At 46.1% G+C, this 18,710-nt stretch overlaps 1 protein-coding gene across 2 annotated transcripts in view; it reads left to right on the top strand.

Moving 5' to 3' along the window:
- The first annotated feature begins 1,875 nt into the window (after nt 1-1,875).
- LOC147419512 (serine carboxypeptidase-like 50) overlaps nt 1,876-18,710 on the top strand; it is a 32,693-nt gene continuing 15,858 nt past the window's right edge. Inside the window, exons 1-3 of one of the 2 annotated variants that reach the window (XM_086505359.1) lie at nt 1,876-1,921; nt 2,162-2,262; nt 2,352-2,656. In XM_086505359.1, the coding sequence (XP_086361485.1) occupies nt 2,179-2,262; nt 2,352-2,656 (389 nt within the window). In that variant the 5' untranslated portion in view covers nt 1,876-1,921; nt 2,162-2,178. Of the gene's footprint in view, nt 1,922-2,038; nt 2,263-2,351; nt 2,657-18,710 lie in introns of those variants that run through there. The other variant, XM_086505358.1, reaches the window with a different exon arrangement.

The following is an 18,710-nucleotide window of genomic DNA, read 5'->3' as shown; positions in this document are numbered from 1 at the left end:
TGAAGGGTTTTCTCACCTTCAAATATAAAATCTAGAGGTAAATTTCCAAATTTGTAGGTGGGGGTGGGTTACACTAAACCTAGGTTTTTTTCGAGCACTGTGAATCACAGGTGCCACCTTGCCAAGAACTCAAGGAGCATTGAATTTGATGAGCCTTGCTTGCATGTCTTGGCAATATGGCAGATGCAGAGTCTCTTGAAACGTGTCAATACCTCTTGAGTCCGGCGGCTTTAGGCGGGTGTTATGGGTGAGAGAGAGAGAGAGAGAGAGAGAGAGAGAGAGAGAGAGAGAACCGGTAGAAGGCCGTACTTATGGTGACTGTGTGTGTGGGAGTCATTATAGACTCTTGGTCGTCAGTGCTCCTCGAGTCAAGAGAGACATAGAGAGCGCGGCGCGACGGCCCAAACACCAGAGAGCAGATAATACGACGCCTTTAGGACTCTTGAAGAGAGAGACAGACTTGTGTCGGGTCCCCAGATTTCCTCACTTGGCTCAAAAGAGGTGAGATAGCCGCGAGTTGCACACAACGGCAATTGTGCAGATTGTCGTGCTGCCAGGGAAGAGAGAGAGAGAGAGAGAGAGAGAGAGAGAGAGAGAGAGAGAGAGAGAGAGAGAGAGAGAGAGAGAGAGAGAGAGAGAGAGAGAGAGAGAGAGAGAGAGAAGGGGGTGCTTTCAAATAACCCAAGGTCGACCACCCCCCCGCTTCATCACCAGCATCCTCTTCAGCGCCGTCTCCACCTTTCCATCTCACCTGCAGTTTCCTGTGGATCATCTCTCTCTCTCTCTCTCTCTCTCTCTCTCTCTCTACCCTGGCACCCTCCCTAGCTACATGGCCAGAAGACGCCATATTGCAGCCAGGGAAGTTGTGTTTGGAGATGGGTTCGAAGGATGTTGGACGGGCCGTCGAGGTTGGACGTGTGCATCATCATCGATTCCCCTTTCCCACACGACGAAAACAATCTACTGCTGAAGAGGGCAACTTAGGCTTGGAGCCAAGTAAAGTCAGCTTCAAAAGCCAGGAGGAGGAGGAGGAGGAATTGAGGCATCACTCTACAATTCATCATCGACGAAGCAGGAGGGGGGGAAGAGAAGCTTATCTATACTATTTTGCATCGATACGAAGCTTTGCTGATGGTGGGACTCGCAGAGCTGGAAGAAAACCTAGGTTTAGGGTAATCTCACCTTCAAATTTTGGTATTTACCTCCAAATTTTAAATTGAACTTGATAAAACCTATAGCATGTAGAGAAATTTAGTGTAAAAACCTTGAACCCTGGCACTGCCTTGCTAGACATGTATGCCAAATGTCATGCACTTCATACAACACAAAAAGTGCTTGACGAGCTTAATCTATGGGACGTCATCTCTTGGAATGCACTCATTGTGGGATATGCCCAACTTGGGCAAGGCCAAGAAGCTCTGGGTTGTTTTCAACCGATGTGTTCAAAGCGAGGGTTACAATGCAATCACATACACATACATCTTGAAGGCAAGGCCCAAATGTAATCATGTACACTTGCACTTGCTAATATGGGCAAAAGAATTCACGTTAATATTGTTAGTCAGGGGTTATTGAAAAAAAACCATCATGCTTGCCACTACATTGGTTGGGACTTGCCGCGAGAGAGAACAGAGAGGCCGTCGAAGGCGGCCGGCCATACTAGTACTAATAAACAGGGGGAGCGAATTCCCCCCCCCCCCCCCCCCCCCGGGCCACGCGTCAGCCTCTCCTGCATCCAGTGGGTGTCGCCTACAACGTCCGAGAACACAGTGACGCAGAGAGAGAGAGAGAGAGAGAGAGAGAGAGAGAGAGGCGGCGGCGGCTATGCTAGTGTTTAATAAAAAAATTACCCGGTTCTTTTGAGCGCCGGAGTATACGTATTCCCTACGAACATGCGAGGAAAAGTTTACATGCTTCACAGGTAATTAAAAATTAATCACGTTTAATTAGCATCTACATTAATGGCACCCAATCACTCACAGGACTTACGTAGAAATCTGCACACACAAATGCATGCACGCAGATAGTACTTATGTAGAAATTTGCAAGCAAGTTCCTTCGTTTTCTTAAAATGTGTACAGCTACATACACACACACACACACACACACACTTTTTCAAATTGAGGCTTGTCCTGTTTGAAATCATCATGTTCCATGACAGGAAGAGATTCAAGCTTTATGGTAATCACTGGATTTTCTATGGGTCGTACTACTGCGGGAGGGAGGAAGGTCAATGTTCTTGCAGAAAAATCCAATAATAAGGTGAGATGTATGGCCTCTTGTAATCACGCTCTCTGTGACGTGGGGTTCGCTTGTCTTAGTGTTTTATTAGTTAGTTTGCTAAACTGTAGGATGATGTGAAGGCCAAGAAGGTGCTGCCTACTAAAGATCTCATCACAGGAAAGGGCTTGCCAAAAGAGGCTTTGCCTACAAAGTCTGGATATTTACCTATCAGTGGTACAAGTAAATCAAAGCTCTTTTACATCTTCTATGAGGCGGCACAGCTTCAAGTGCCTCTTGCAGATACCCCGTGGCTTCTATGGCTTAATGGGGGTCCTGGTTGCTCCAGTCTCATTGGATGCTTTTATGAGATTGGTCCCTGGTGGATCATGGAAGATGGTTCGGTTCTACGTAATCGTGGAGCATGGAATCGAAGGTAATGATCAATGATCAACGTTCTTGCTGACTTGCTCATGTCTTTCCTATGAAGTCAGACACACACACAGAGAGAGAGAGAGAGAGAGAGAGAGAGAGAGAGAGAGAGAGAGAGAGAGAGGTTTTCCTCAACAAAATACTCAAATTTCCTCTTCTCTTTCTTCTATCCCCTCTCCAATTCTCCTTGCTACCTCTTCACGATAGAGCTCTTGAGATCTTTCTCAATTCTTGGGAGATGGCTTCAACCGAATGGCATGGGGAGAGCATCCACATGTTACTCTTGAAGTGCAACCACCATTGCCTTCTGAACCTCCACCTTCGACTCCACCGCCACTGCCACCACCACCACCACCACCACCACCACCACCTTCTCCTCCTTCATCAAATGGGCAACATCATCACTATTATTATTATCCAGGACCTCCTGCTAACTTGGGTCCAAAACCTTTCAAGAACGGTGGTGCCACAGTAAAGTTCTTTACTTTTTCAGGTGTCCAAGATTCCCAGAAGGCCCTTAAATCTCTTGAACAGTTTGCTGTTCTCTTTCGCAATTGCAATTTTGCATAAGAATTCAAATTGATAAGAGTTACCTCTTTTGTCAAGGATAGTGCAATGACATGATGGGGTGCCATATCTTTATGCGACCTAATAGTCCCAGAGCATGAGTTCAACATTGCTCTTTATCCCAGCTTCCTTGACGAGACCTTTAAAGTAGACACTGTCTCGGCTTGTTCTAACAAAAATATGTAATCCTCCAACATCCTTGAGCCATACAACCAAAGATTCTAGGATACTTTTTTACCAGTTTCAACTTTTTGGGATATTTCTTTCTCTGCAGATCGAGAAATGCACGGTGCGCTTGCCTTTTCCTTTGCATGATTATTGCATCCGCAAAGTGGTTTCCAACTCATGTCATATGCAGGGGTGGTTCTTCACTTTTTTTTTTCCCCCAAGAAAAAGATCCTTCTATTACTTAATAAGACTGCCCAGTGGGCTACAAATTGCCCTGACCAGAGGGGGCTACATCAGCATGAGGGGAGACTCTCCAAATGAAAAATGAGTTATGTACAATGATGGCCTAAATAAAGGATATGGGAGGAGGAAACAACCACACTGGAGGCCGGTAGCGCCATCTAGGCCACGCCATGGACCATGGTGAAGGATCAAGGGTGCAAAAGTCGAAGAAGGCCTCGTGGCACTGCCGCACGCGGTTAGAGCTTCCCTGAAGTCTCTCAAACTGACCTGGAAGTGCATGGATCAGCTCCAGCAAGATATCACGAACAATCTCTGCCAAAGGGACAGGACGAGCCTCGAAGATGCGAAAGCAGCGGGCTCTTAACACCACTCTATCATTGCACCACTCTTGAGGGAGGAGCTCTGTGGCGGGCTGGAGTGTAGGCCGACCCTTCTGAATCACTGTCATCCTGCTGATGGAAGCCATCTCAAAACGAAGCGTTGGGCCCATAAGTGTGGACCAGGCTGCAACACCCCAATTGTACTGGCGGGCTGTGGAAAGTGCTGGCATGCGAAGCCAAACTTGTTGTGCCATGGGGCAGTCCCACAGACAGTGATGCCGAGTCTCCAGTGGGTGGCCACAGGCTGCACATGCTGCTGAGAAGTCGCTGTGTACCAACCAACTCTCAATTGCAGTAGCTCTATGTGCAACTAGCCACTGAAACATGGTAACTCTCCTCGGCTGTGTGCTGTCCCACAGGCGCTCCTAGAACCCTGCTAAGAACTCTGCTGTGTGACCCTCCTCCTGCGAGTGAAGTGCTACAGCAGGGCGAGCCTCTCTCCGTGCTGTCAGTATGTGGCGCCCCAAGCAAGGTGTGTACTAGAAGAAAAGGGTCCCTGGATGATCGACTAAAGAGAAAGGATCCCTCAAAATCTCAGGATCTATGACACAAGCCCACAACTCGGATCCTTTGAAAACAACACTTTGCAACCTGTGGTGCCTCTACTAAGACTCTGTGAAGATGCCCTCTCCCTAAACCTCGAAAAGCATGCAAGGTCCTGACTTTGAGCAAACCCTAACTGCAATGGGGACCTCAAATCGCGTGAAAGCCCCCATCCAACCGGGAGGTGCTGTCTCAAGAGGGGTATGCCACTCATCAGGTATAACCTCTGTAATATCTTGACACATGCTTTGCACCCCCCTCATGCCTTGTAGCTGGATGCTCTGAATCTCCTCTAGAAGGCATGAAAACTGTAGCCAGTCTCCATGAGTACGAGCTCATGGAGACTGAGCTGGACCCTCTGCCATGGGACCCCAAGAAACATGAGGCCTGCTACCAAGTGACCTCGCTGTGTACTGACCATGGGGTTCCAAACAAGAGGCTGCCTCAAGCGCCAATCCATGTGGGCTAGTGTTGCTCAAGGTCACTCCGTAGTTGTTCCTAGGACCGAAACAGGCTTGCAGCAAAGCGATTCTTCCAACTCCTGCTCAGGCTAACTCTGTGCATGTCACAAACTGGAGACGTGGCTACCCATGGTACACACACACTGGCTGAATTGCTGACTGCAGAGACACGTGGCAGTGCACCGTACGGACAGGCGCAAATCCCGGAAGGCAGCATACGGAATTTGTAACAGACTTGGACACTCCAAGTCGAGAATCTACCACGACACCACAAATAATCACTTCAAACAGTTCACAGTTCACAATTGATTCGACACTGGACAAGGGATGCCAAAAGCAGAGCCCCAAAAGCTGGTAAACTCAAAAGCTTAGAAAAATAAAGCAGATTCCATCTTTTTTATCTCTCAAGCCATTCTTTGGCAATAAAGAAAGCTTTTAATAAATTAAAGCTCTAACTCTCTCTATCTCTTGTGTAGCCAAAAACAAACCGTTTTGCGTAGCTGAAAAGCTGCCCCAAAGCGCTGCCACGTCAGAAGGATGGATGCCCGCAATCTGCGCCGGATTTTACGGACTGCCATGTCAGCAGCAGGTTTCCGGATTTCTCGGGTCTGCAGTGCCACATCAGCAGGGCCCAAATTCAGCTAGTCTCATCATCATTTCCAACTTTGTGCAAGGTGTGTGTGTGTGTACACAAGGGCAGCCATGCCATCACATATGTGACATACCCCCCTCTTAAAAGCATTGTAATTGCCCTCGATTATGCCTGCAAAACAGACGAAAGCCATAAACTGTCTTAGCAGACACTCACTGTTAGTACCGACGCACTAGGAACGCACATCCAGCACATGTACCAATCGATAGTCACATCACACGACATCATAGGACATCACTTGACATCACATGACAAATCACATTCAACATTCATTCGGACCTTTAGATCATGGTTTATCGGCAATGCAGTTAGCAATCACATCTAGATCCACTCAGGACCTCATAGATGCCCGATTGACTAACCCCTATTGCAACCATGTCTATTCGAGATCTTTCAGACCGAAATGCTGCAGTCATTTTGTCTGTCAGTTCTCCTTGCACTTAAAAACAAGTCAATGACAAATAAGTTTCATATTCAGGAATTCTATTTCAAAGTCATACAGTAGAATACTGTCAGCTCTCAGTATCCCTGAAGCTCAAAGAGACATCAATGACTCTAGTATTCTAAAAATCAAGGCATCTGTTGACAAAGGAGCGGAGTAACTCCCCTCTTGTACAACCCACTGCTCCAGATCTCCGGCCAAGCTGAATTCGGGGTTCCATTTGGAGTAGACTATGCTAAACCAAAAGCTTCAAGATAAAGGTTCACAATCTGAGGAGCATCTGCTAGGTCCTCCTTCTCCATCCACTTCGCATCCAATGCAGGATAGTTTTTGAATTTAACCAAGAACCGCCTTCGTACTTTACCCTTAATCTTTATGTCCTTATGTGCCAAAATCTGTTTGAGAACAAGGATCTCCTCATTTTCTTCCACTTCAGGTTGCTCATCGGACTCCCCATCTTCAGGCACATCACCTTTAAAAGGTTGCAAGAGACTCACATGAAATGCATTGTGAATCCTCCAAGTGTCAGGCAGTTTCAGTCGGAAGGAGACATCATTGATCTTTTCAGAGATCTGGAAAGGTCCATAGTATCGCATACTAAGCTTTGGAAAAAGCCTCTCTTTTCCCTTTTCAATTTCAAATCGCGATGATGGCGATCCGTTGCCTTTTTTTTGTCTTTCCTGAGATTTCTGCAAAGCCTCGTGCACCTTGGCAAAAGCCGTGTCTAAGTCGCGCGTGTACTCATCAGCTTCAAAAAAATCTTATCTTTCGTACTCAGGAAGGGTGGAACCTTCGCAACACCTTCAATAATCTCAAATGGCGCCTTCCCCGTCGAAGAGTGTATTGTGTTATTGTAGGCAAATTCCACCAAAGGTAGATACTTCTCCCATTGAGTCTTCTAATCCGAGATATAAGACTTCAATAAATCTAAAACCACTGAATTGGCAATCTCAGATTGCCCGTCAGTCTGCGAGTGGAAAGAAGACGAGAACTGCTTTCCTTCCAAAACAGACTCGTAAATCTGGGGTCCCTGTCGGAGACAATCGTCTTGGGCATGCCATGTAATATAAAAATCTGGGCCACAAACAATCTCGCTAAGTGATCCGGCTTGACTGTTTTCTTCACTGGGATGAAATGAGCCTGCTTGCTAAATTTGTCAATAACAGTCCAGATATCATTGTGACCACTCTGTGTTCTCGGGAGATCAAAAATGAAATCCATCGCAATACTTTCTCATGGGTGGGTGGATATGGGCAAAGGCTGTAACAATCCTGTGCTTTATGCCTGTCAAACTTGACCTTTTGGCATACAAAGCACCTGCGCACAAACTCGTCCACATTCTTCTCAAGTCTCGGCCAAAAGAAGTATCTCTCTACCCCTTTCATGGTGGTAGCAATGTCGCGGTGACCCGTAAAAGGCGGACAGTGGCATTCAGTCATAACCTTTTCCTCAACGGCTGTGTAACGCACAACGTGGTTTTCCTCATCAAGTAGCCATCCCGAATGGAATATCCTGCTACTGTCTCCCCATCCCGTATCCGTGAGAAAACGTTTGCAAAATCCGTCTCCGTGGCATATTGATCGACCACATCCTCGAAGCTCTTATGATGAATCATGGAAATAGCCAGAACCAACGGCGTTCGAGACAAAGCATCTGCCACCAAATTCTTCTGTCCTTGCACATGGACAATCTGGAAGTGAAATTGTGACAAGATGTTCGCCCACCGCATCTGCCTTTCCGATAGCTGCTTCTGTGACAAGAAGTAGCGTATACTCTGATGGTCTGTAAAGACAGTAAAATCCGCTCCGAGTAGATAGTGCCGCTACTGAGTAAGAGCATGGATAACCGCCAAAAGCTCTTTCTCATAAATTTGTGCTGTCAATTCTAGCCTTGAGAAGAATCGGCTCTCGTAAGCAATGACATGGCCTTCTTGCATTAAGACCGCACCTAGACTACGACCACAAGCATCACAATATACTTCAAATGACTTTTGCAAGTCTGACAAAGTCAAAACTGGTCCCGTAGTCAATTTCTCTTTTAATTTCTGAAAGGCAGTCCCCTTTGTGGGTCCCCACGAGAAAGGGACTCCTTTCTGTGTCAAGATATGCAAAGGGGAAGCAACCTCTGCAAACTTTCGAATGAACCGCCTGTAGTACGAACACAATCCCAAGAAGCTTCTAACTTCATGGACATTCTTCAAATCGGGCCAATCATGGATAATCTCTGTCTTGGCCGGATCCATCTGCACTCCTGTTGCTGACACAATGTGTCCCAAAAAGTGTATCTCTGGTAGGAAAAATTCACTTTTCTTTGCATTAATCACTAACTTGTGATCTCGTAATGCCTGAAAGACTTGAAGCAAATGATCTCTATGTTCTGCCTCGTCCTTGGAGAAAACAATGATATCGTCAAAGAAAGTGCCAATAAATAGCCTGTACTCTCGAAAAATCTTGTCCATCATCCGGTTAAATGTTGAAGGAGCATTGGTCAAGCCAAACGGCATCACCAAAAACTCAAATAACCCAAAAGTCGTCCGAAAGGCTGTCTTGTAGACGTCTCCCGGCACGATTCGGATCTGATGATATCCACTCTTCAAATCAATCCTGCTAAAACACGAGGATCCCTGTAATCTGTCGAGTATATCATCGATTCTAGGAATCGGAAATATGTTCTTGATGGTGATTTTGTTGAGAGCTCTATAATCGATGCACATTCTCCAAGATCCGTCTTTCTTCAAAACCAACAACACTGGAGAGCAATACGGTGAAGTACTAGGCTGGACAAGACCTTTTTCCAAGAGGTCTTTCACTTGGTTCATAATCTCTTCGTTTTGGGCTTGGCTCACACGGTAAGGTGGCCGGTTCGGTGGTGCACTTCCAGGTATCAGATCAATTGTGTGATCTTAAGGACGAGCGGGTGGTAACTCGCCTGGCAGGCCCTCTGAGAAGCAATCGGCATGAGAGTGGAGAAAATCTTGGCGTTCTTTATCAAGTTTAGACATATTTGTCCTATCCTCTATCCTCATCAGTCAACTTTTTGATAAAGATCAGGTAAACAAACAGATTGGATTTCATTAACTTTGAAATGGCCAAAGCCGATACAATAGGGACAGACTCGCCCTTAAGTTTAATGTCAAGTACAATGGTTCTGCCCTTCTCTGTGGTCAATGTCGCTTTCCTCGCCCGATAGTCAACCACGGCGTTGTTCTTGTGGTACAAGGGAATTCCCAAGAGGACATCACAACCTTCCAAAGGCATTATGTAAAAGTCCTCATGCCCCAAATACCCCTGACAATGCAACCGAAGCTTGCCAATGACAGGTGTAATGGCTACGTCCCTTCCGGGTGCCGCTAGAACTGCCTCCGCAAGTGGTCCCATCCGATCGGGAGTGATCTCGAGCCGGGCCTCCAATTCCGGTGAAATGAAGTTGGCCTTGGCTCCTCCATCAAAGAAGATCAGGGCTTCTTGGCCTCTCACTTTGCCCCAAGCTCGGCAAAGTTCTGTACTCTCGTCCAATGTGCTGGGATCGGTACCCACGCAATCTGGAACCAGTCCTATTTTCATCTTGCCTTTTCTTCCACGTTCCTCAACTGCTCTCGAACTCTCAGGCCTTTCGTCGTCCTTGTTGTTCTGTTCTTTTTGTGCCTTTTTAGGGCACTTCGCGGAGATATGCCCAGTTTCCGCGCATCCAAAGCACTTCCCTTCCTTGATGAAGTGAGCTCTCTCTTGAGGAGTGAGCTTGGGTCGTGCATCCTTCTTTTCTGGGTTGCTCTTCCTCTTTCTACTGTCATTTGTCGAAGTCTGTTCTGCTCTTTGTGTCATGATCTCATCGGTGGGGTAGGTCAAACTGCCAGAGTGAATGGCAAAACCCCGTTTCGCATGACTCATCAACTCCTGAATGAAAGCTGACTTTTGTTCCAAGCAGTGGTATCGGGTCTCTGTAGGAAGACCCAAGGTAAACCGCTCAATTTGTTCCTTGAACGAGATCTTCTTGAATGAAGAGGCGGGTAGAAAAGAGCTTCAGAATCGCACGCAATAAGCGTCCACTGTATCCCTCTTAGTCATCCGAAGATGGTTCCAAGCAGTTTGTATATCGCATTCATACTCTCGAGTCAGCCAAGAAGAAAAAAAAAGCCTCTTGAATTTCAGCCATTTAATTGGCGTAGTCTTGTTTAATAGAAGCGTGGACCACCAAGTTCGAACATTCCCCTTAAAGTAAGAGGCAGCTCTCCGAATCTTAGAGTGCTCTGAGTAACGCCCTCCTATGAAAGCGATGTCAAACTGCTGTACAAAAGAGAAAGCCTTCGAAGCATCTCTATAACCAGAAAACGTGTCAAATTTAATTGACTGTCCACCTTGCTTAAACTCTCGGACTTTCTTGCTTTTGTCTTCCAGAAAGTCATACTGGTTGGCTTTGTAAAAATTCTTCTTCTTTGCATAAAAGTTGCTGTCATCAGAGTCCGAACTGTCTGTAGACGAGTCCTCTGGAGAACTGTCACTCACGGGGCGAGATTTAGACTTCTTTGCCTTTTTCTTGCCCTTTCTGAAGCGTTGCTTTTTGCTTCGCTTTTTGCCTTTTCTGTCTTCTTTGCTCGAGTCAGAAGAGCTAGAAGAACTATAAGAAGAAGAAGAAGAACTGGGTACTCCTTCAAATCGAACACGCTTCTTCCGTTTCTTTGCCTTGTCAAAAGTCGATTGACGACCCAAATATCCTGGGAAGTCAATGCTTTTCTTTTGCTTTTTGCCGTGCTTTTTGGCTTTCTTTTGCGGGTCAAAAAGCTGAGCAATCCGTGCATCAACCACCTCTTCTAATTCCTTCTCTGAATATTTCTTGTGAGCATAAGGTTTCTTGAGAGTGGGTGTAGTGGTTTTCTGCCACTGCTCATAGACTTCTTGAAAAGAAGTCTCGCTCATATATTTTGCAAATTTTGGGTCCTTCGCAAAATTGAGCATCATCTTTGTTGCATCACCGATCAACTAGCGACGCTCCATCTCTCGCCGCTCCGCCTGAGTAGGCCGAGGTGGGCCATACTCTCTGTATGAATCTTCGTTGTGATCGCAGCCCGCATCTCCAGATGCAGAGGGAGTCGACTGATCATTGCCTGAAGCCATAGGTGCCGCGGAAAAAAAATATTTGGGGATCGGATTTCCCGTAGAAGAGAAATCGGCCGTGCTCTGATACCACTGTGGACACTCCAAGTCAAGAATCAATCACGACAGCACCAAATAACCACTTCAAACAATTCACAGATCACAATAGATTTGCACTGGCCCAGCGTAGTTCCGTGCCTTGGCCCCAAAGACTAGCGCCCCTTTCGGTATTTCTTTTTGTATTAATCAATCATCAAAGTACAAGAGTGGCTAGGGTTTCACTCTCAGACTCTGCGTCCAGATGCTCTGAGAAGTGAGGCCCTCACCACTAATTTAAATGTTACAAGGGATGCCCAAAAGCAGAGCCCCAAAAGCTTCAAATCAAAAGCAATTGCTCTCTCTCTCTCACAGAGAGTCAAAACTTGAAAGCAAAAGCATTCTCTCTCTCTTTCTCATATTGTAGAGAAAAAGAAAAATTTGCGTCGCTCATCATTTAAAAAAAATAAAAAATAAAAAATTTCAGTCTCCACGATTTCTGGCAGAAATTAGGGTTTTTGCTGTCTGCCACGTCATCACTTTGTGACAAGCGCACACAGCTTTTGGGAAAGAATCTTCATGTCCCAACCTCGGACTTATTAGCCACTTTCACCCTTCATACATTGCGTATCGGATGTACTCTCGTCTTCATCGCTCTGTCTTGCAGTGCATAAAGCCATAAAGAATCCCAGATTACACATGGGTTCTCGTGAAGAATCTGACAGAGATGACACCTCTCAGTGGGAAGGCAAAGAAAAGTTGAAAATCCGGCGTGGGAACTGAAGAAAGAACGAAGATTTGGGCAAATTTTCTTTTTTGAACAAGTTTGCCAGAAAGGACTATAAATATCAACTGCAGATTGGTATATCTTTGAACAGATTGATTAAGTACTCCAAGGACCCGAGATGGGCAAAACACCTGATTGATAAGATTTACCCGAGATGGCGTGTGGCCATTGCTTCTCCTCTCAGGTAGGGAGGAAAGCTGAAAAGACAGATGAACAGAAAAACGGAACCTGTACTCGCAGAAAGACATGGACAAACACTATGAAAAGAAGCACTTCTACAGAGCCAACCAGTATGACTTCCTCGAAGATAAAAGCAAGAAAGTTAGAGAATTTAAAGAAGGTGGACAGTCAATTAAGTTTGACACTTTTTCTGGATTCTGAGATGCTTCAAGGGCTTTGGTCTTCATAGAGCAGTTTGACATAGCTTTCTCTGGAGGGCATTACTCAGAGCACTCCAAGATTTGGAGGGCTACCTCTTTCTTCAAGGGAAATGCTCGAACATGGTGGTCCACCCTTCTACTAAACAAGAAAGCTCCTGTTAAATGGTTGAAATTTAAAAGGCTTTTTATTTCTTCTTGGCTGACTCAGGAGTACGAATGAGATATACGAACTGCTTGGAATCATCTTCGGATAACCAAGGGAGATTCGTTGGACGCTTATTGAGAGATATTTTGCAACCTTTTTCTACCAACCTCTTCATTTATGAAGGTCTTTTTTAAGGAGCAAATTGAGTTGTTTTACTGCGGACTTCTTACAGAGATCCGAGACTACTGCTTGGAACAAAAGTCAAATTCTATTCAAGAATTGATGGGTCATGCAAAACGGGGTTTTGCGATACATTCGGGAAATTTGACGCACCCGACTGATGAGATCTCGACTCAGAGAACCCAACAGACCTCTCACAATGAAAGTAGAAAGAGAAAGAGTTCCTAGGAGACAAAGAAAAGAAAGATACACGTCCCCGACGGACTCTTAGAGAAAGGGCTATCTATCTCAAAGAGGGGAAGTGTTTTGGTTGCGGGGAATTTGGACACATCTCCGGAGAGTGCTCCAACAAGGCACATCAAGAACAGACTGAAGACAGGCTAGAGAGTTCTAGAGAAGCAGAGGAATGTGACAGAAAAGGCAGATGAAAACAGAACTGGTACCACATTATGTGGGGCCCGAATCGAATCAGATGAACGAAAGTACAAAACTTTGCCGCACTTAGGGCAAAGTGAAAGATCAGGAAGCCCTCAATTTCTTTGATAGAGGAGCCAAGGCCAACTTCTTTTCACTTGAATTAGCGGCTCGATTTGAAATTAGGCCCGACAGGTTGAGGCCACAGGCGGAGGTAGTTCTAGCGGCACTCGGACGGGATGTTGCCATTACACCGATCATTGGCAAACTTCGTTTGCTATGTCAGGGGTGTTTAGGGCACGACGACTTCTACGTAATGCCCTTGGGAGGTTGTGACGTCCTCCTCGAAATCCCTTGGTACCACAAGAACAATGCCTTGGTTGATTATTGGGATGAGAAAGCGACTTTGACAAATGAAGGGCACAAAGATTGTACTTAGAAATTCAATTTCTTTACTTGATTTTCTGGAGAGAATTGAATGATGATTGAAGATCGAATATGTTTTGACCTTGCTAAAAACACCAAGATTTTCTCCACACTCATGCCGATTGCTTTTCTGAGGGCCTGCCAGGCGAGTTGCCACCAACTCGTCGTGAGGACATACCATTGATTTGATACCTAGAAGCACACCACTGAACCGGCCACCTTACCGTGTGAGCCGAGTCCAGAATGAAGAGATTATGAACCAAGTGAAACACCTTTTGGAAAAGGATCTCATCCAGCTGAGTACTTCACCTTACTGCTCTCCGGTGTTGTTGGTTTTGAAGAAAGACGGATCTTGGAGAATGTACATTGATTATAGAGCTCTCAATAAAATCACCATCAAGAACCAATTCCCGATTTCAAGGATCGATGATATTCTTGACCAATTACAAGGATCCTCTTGTTTCAGCAGGATCGATTTGAAGAGCGGATATCATCAGATCCGAATCGCATCGGGAGATGTCTACAAGACACCTTTTTGGACGAGCTTCGGTTTATATGATTTTTTGGTGATGCCTTTTGGCCTTATCAATGCTCCAGCGACCTTTAACCGAATGATGGATAGGATTTTTAGAGAGTACAGATCTTTTGTTGGCACTTTCTTTGATGACATTATAGTCTTCTCCAAGGATGAGGCAGAAAATAGAGAACATCTGCTACAGGTCGTTCAGGCATTGCGAGATCACAAGCTGGTGATCAATGCAAAGAAGAGTGAATTTTTCTTAATAGAGATACACTTTTTGGGACACATCGTCTCAGCAGCAGGAGTGCAGATGGACCCGGCCAAGATTGAGACTATATGTGATTGGCCCGATTTGAAGAATGTCCATGAAGTTAGAAGCTTCTTGGGCTTATGTTCTTACTACCGGTGGTTCATTAGAAAGTTTGCAGAGGTTGCTTCCCCTTTGCATATCAACAAAGGAAGGAGTCCCTTTCTCGTGTGGACCCACAGAGGTGATTGCCTTTAAGACTTTGAAAGAGAAAGGCGGTTATCCATGCTTTTGTTCAATGGCAACATTACCTACTCGGAGCCTACTCGGAGCCTACTCGGAGCCGATTTTACGGTCTTCACTAAACATTAGAGTTTACACTACTTCTTGTCATAGAAGTAGCTATCGGAAAAGCAAATGCGATGGGCAAACATCTCGTCACAGTTTCACTTCCAGATTGTCCATGTGCAGGGAGAGAAGAACTTGGAGGCAGATGCTTTGTCCCGAAAGCAGTTGGTCTTGGCTATTTCGGCGATTCATCATAGAAGCTTCGAGGACATGGTCGATCAGTACGCTACAAATCCAGATTTTTCAGATGTATTCAATCGAATAAAGAATGAGGTGGTAGTTCTCGTCAACTTTCCACCCGCAGACAGATGGGCAATCTGAGATTGCAAATTCAGTCGTACTGGATTTATTGAAGTCTTACATTCCGGATTAGAAGACTCAATGGGAAAAGTTTCCGCCTTTGGTGGAACTTGCCTACAATAACACGATCCAGTCTTCGACAGGGAAGGCGTCATTTGAGATTATTGAACGTACTCCGAAGGTTCCACCCTTCCTAAGTAGGAAAGATAAGATTTTTGAAGCCGGCCAGTATACGAGGGACTTGGACATTGCTTTTGCCAAGGTCCCGGAGGCTTTAGAGAAATCTCAAGAAAGACACAAGAAGGCAGCAGATCAACACCGTCGCGATTTGAAATTAAAGGAAGACGATTGGGTGCTCTTACGTTTTGAGAAGGCACTCCTCAAAAAGAAAAAGGGAAAAGAGCGGCTTTTTCCAAAGCTTACCATGAGATACTATGGACCTTTCCAGATAAAAGAAAAGATAAATGGTGTCTAAAAGGGTGTCTCCTTTAGACTGAAGCTGCCGATACTTCGAGAATTCACAATGCTTTTCATGTGAATCTCTTGATGCCTTATAAAGGCGATGTGCTCGATGATGGGGAGCCAGATGAGCAACCTGAAGTGGAGGAAAGCGAGGAGATACTTGTTCCAGAACAGATACTGACACATAAAGATAGAAAGATAAAAGGTAAAGTGATAAGGCGGTTCTTGGTTAAATTCAAGAACTATCCCGCATTGGATGCGAAGTGGATGGAGGAGGACCTGACAGATACTCCTCAGATTGTGAACCTTTACCTTGAAGCATTCGGTTTAGCATAGTCTACTCTGATAGAACCCCGATTTCAGCATGGGCAAATCTAGTGCAGTGGATATGCACAAGAGCATCTGGATGCAGAGTCTAAGAGTGAGCACCTACCCACTCTCTTGTACTTTGAACACAGATTAATACAAAAAGAAATACCGAAAGGGGCGCCAGTCTTTGGGGCCAATATCTCTAGGCACGGAACTCCGCTTGTCGACTCAAGTGTGAATTGTGAACTGTTTTGAAGTGAATCTCTGCTGTGTCGCGGTAGAATCTTGACTTGGAGTGTCCAAGTTTGTTACAAAAGACCAATGCTGCAACTGTAGCCAACCTCTCTATCTTCGAGGCCGGCTTGGATGGGGAGTAATTCGTATCCGAGCAATCTCGAGATAGGCATGTTTGTAGTGACTGTCCAACCGAGGCCTAAGAAGAGCTTGCAGTCTGTAGGCCTACATCCTTTGTCCAGGGGTCCTCATGTATATATACACACTAGGGTGTACTCTACGTGTCCGCAAAAAAGTGTACCACAATGTGCCTACATCGTGCTGTATCTTGGGTGTCACAAAAAACTTGGCTAAGGGCCACAGGGTCTGTATCAAATCTGTCACCCCCAAGTCTCGCGTGTGGTGAGAGAACTCGAGATCCTGAAGCTGAAGCTAGTCCATCACTGAATCCATAGTCCACTTAGTTTGATCCTTGCCACGGAAGGAGAAATCAACCACTGTGTCCAGGGCCTCTGCCCCTCTAGCTCCTAGAAACAGTATGTGGACTCTGAAGCAAGCGGCCTCAAAATCGAGAGAAGAGTCATTGAGAAATTGTGTGAAGTCGTAGGCAAGAAGTCCCAACGGCGATGGATGTCGAAACTGGTCAGCCCACGAGAGACTGACACAAAAGGCGACTCCTGCACCAACAAGGGCGTCCGCAGGTATGGCTGCTCCTCCCTCACCATGTGGCTCATGGCAAAGGCACTACCAAGAGACCTCCTAGCTGCTGAAGAAGATCCTATCCCCCTGGGCCGGCTGTGGGGTATGAGAGGCAGCAGACGACGGAGCAGGGGGGCTTGCGGATGGGATAGGAGAGGCGATGACGTGAGGGATAGAGGGGGGGGGGGGGGGGGGGGGGGGGGGGGGTGCTAGGGGGGTAGGCGGAGAGGGAAGAGGAAGGGCTGTCAGTGGCGAAGCTGAGGTGGAAGGGGTACCCGTCGGCTTGTCCTGTTGTAGAGGGTCGAAACGGTGCCCCCTAGCTTAGAAGATGCTAATGCAAGAATGCTCAAGATCTAAGAGAGAAGTGATTAATTAGGCCTAGGTTTTTGAACTGTTGGCTTTGATACCACTTGTAGAGTTTAGGGAGGATTAGAGAGAAGTATTCATGGTGTTAACATGCCAATGAGAACGTTAATTACACAATAGAGGTAGAATGTAGATGCAAAAACTAGATTGATTGATTCAAACTAGAAAGTGTGTACAAAAGGCTCATTATATAGAGCTAGCTAATGCATCTCATCTGGCATCACTGATGACATCATACAAAGGCTCCAAATCAACCCATCCAACTTGCAAACTCGTGGGTGACCTTTCAAGGCACTCTAGGAGTCCATTAACTACTCTAGGTGAGTCCACACCCTCTAGTAATGACCCCCATGGATACCCACACCTTTGAGTACCGCTTCCACATGCTACCACACGGTTTTGTGCCACCTATGCATCCGAGTAGGATAGAGGAGATACACACCAACATAAGACAAAACCCACAATTCCCAACAAAAGAGGTGTTGGGAGCTCATCTGCGGCCTAACACTCTGGTTCATGTGGCAGGCCCGTTGCTCTCTCATCTTTGAGGCTTGCCCTGTTCCACCGGCAGAGACTGTTCTTGATATTTGGCTGGAGCCGATTCATACACTGAGCAGTCAGTTTGACAGATTGCAGGGCAGCTCTGATCGCAACAAGCGGGAGCGTCATGAGGCTTTCTTGCGACTTTGGCACCCAGGGCCTTTCTTCACCATGTTTCAGGTGTGCCCAGATGGCACTACCGGCCACCAGTGTGGATTTTTCCTCCTCCCATCTCGTGATCTAGCCCTTACTGTACATTCTTTTTTCACTTGGAGAGTCTCCCCATGTTTCTGATGTAGCCCTCTCTCGCTGAGGTGGTTTGTAGCCCTCGGGCAGATATTCTTAACTAATGGAAGGATCCTTTTCTTGTAAAAAAAAAGAAACGGTCCTAGGCACATTCCTTTGAGCTTTCAGGCCCGTGCATTGAAAGGGTTTTGCATAGTTGTAGTTGTTGATCATGGTCTAGCATGTATAGATGATGGAGATTGCTTCTTCTTTGAGGTTCCAAAGGAGGGGAAGCTCTCTCATATACACTACAAGTTTTCCTTGGTCTTAGAGTGCACGTTCTAGAGGATCAAGATTCTGGCAGTGGTAGCAGAGTGTCCCAAGGAGTCAGTCAGAGGAGACTTGAGGCAGTGGGATTTTGGTGCGTGGTCTCTAGCATCCTACAATGGTACCTTGGGGAGTGGTTGTGGAGGGACCCCTTTACCACCCTGGGGCTCCTTTGTTTCAGAGTATTCCACAACTTGGTTGTCAGATATTGATGCTGAAGTGAGAGGCCACTCTAGTAGGTGACAAAGCACCAATGAGAAAACAAGGCAAATGTGAGGATTTTCTATATGATTTTTGGTCACAACTCCTCTGGGCTAGTCACAGGCCATGCAGATTTACAGTTTTTTAGTGGCTGGTTGCACACTGAGGGGTTTGGTTAGCTCACAATGGACACCCCCTAGTCTACATTGGGTGTAGGCATCCAATGGAGACTCAATGTAGTCGCTTATGGGATTGCAGGCAGAGACAGAAGATTTGGCTAAGGAGTCTTCACGTGATGGCTTCCATCCTCCCTGACATGATTTTGGGGGCCAGCATTGTGGTCAACTAGCTCAGGGCCAGCGTTAG

This window comes from Adiantum capillus-veneris, chromosome 29, assembly GCF_014529385.1.
Source record: "Adiantum capillus-veneris isolate H3 chromosome 29, ASM1452938v2, whole genome shotgun sequence".
NCBI lineage: Eukaryota > Viridiplantae > Streptophyta > Polypodiopsida > Polypodiales > Pteridaceae > Adiantum > Adiantum capillus-veneris.
This window is presented reverse-complemented; position numbering and strand designations above follow the sequence as displayed.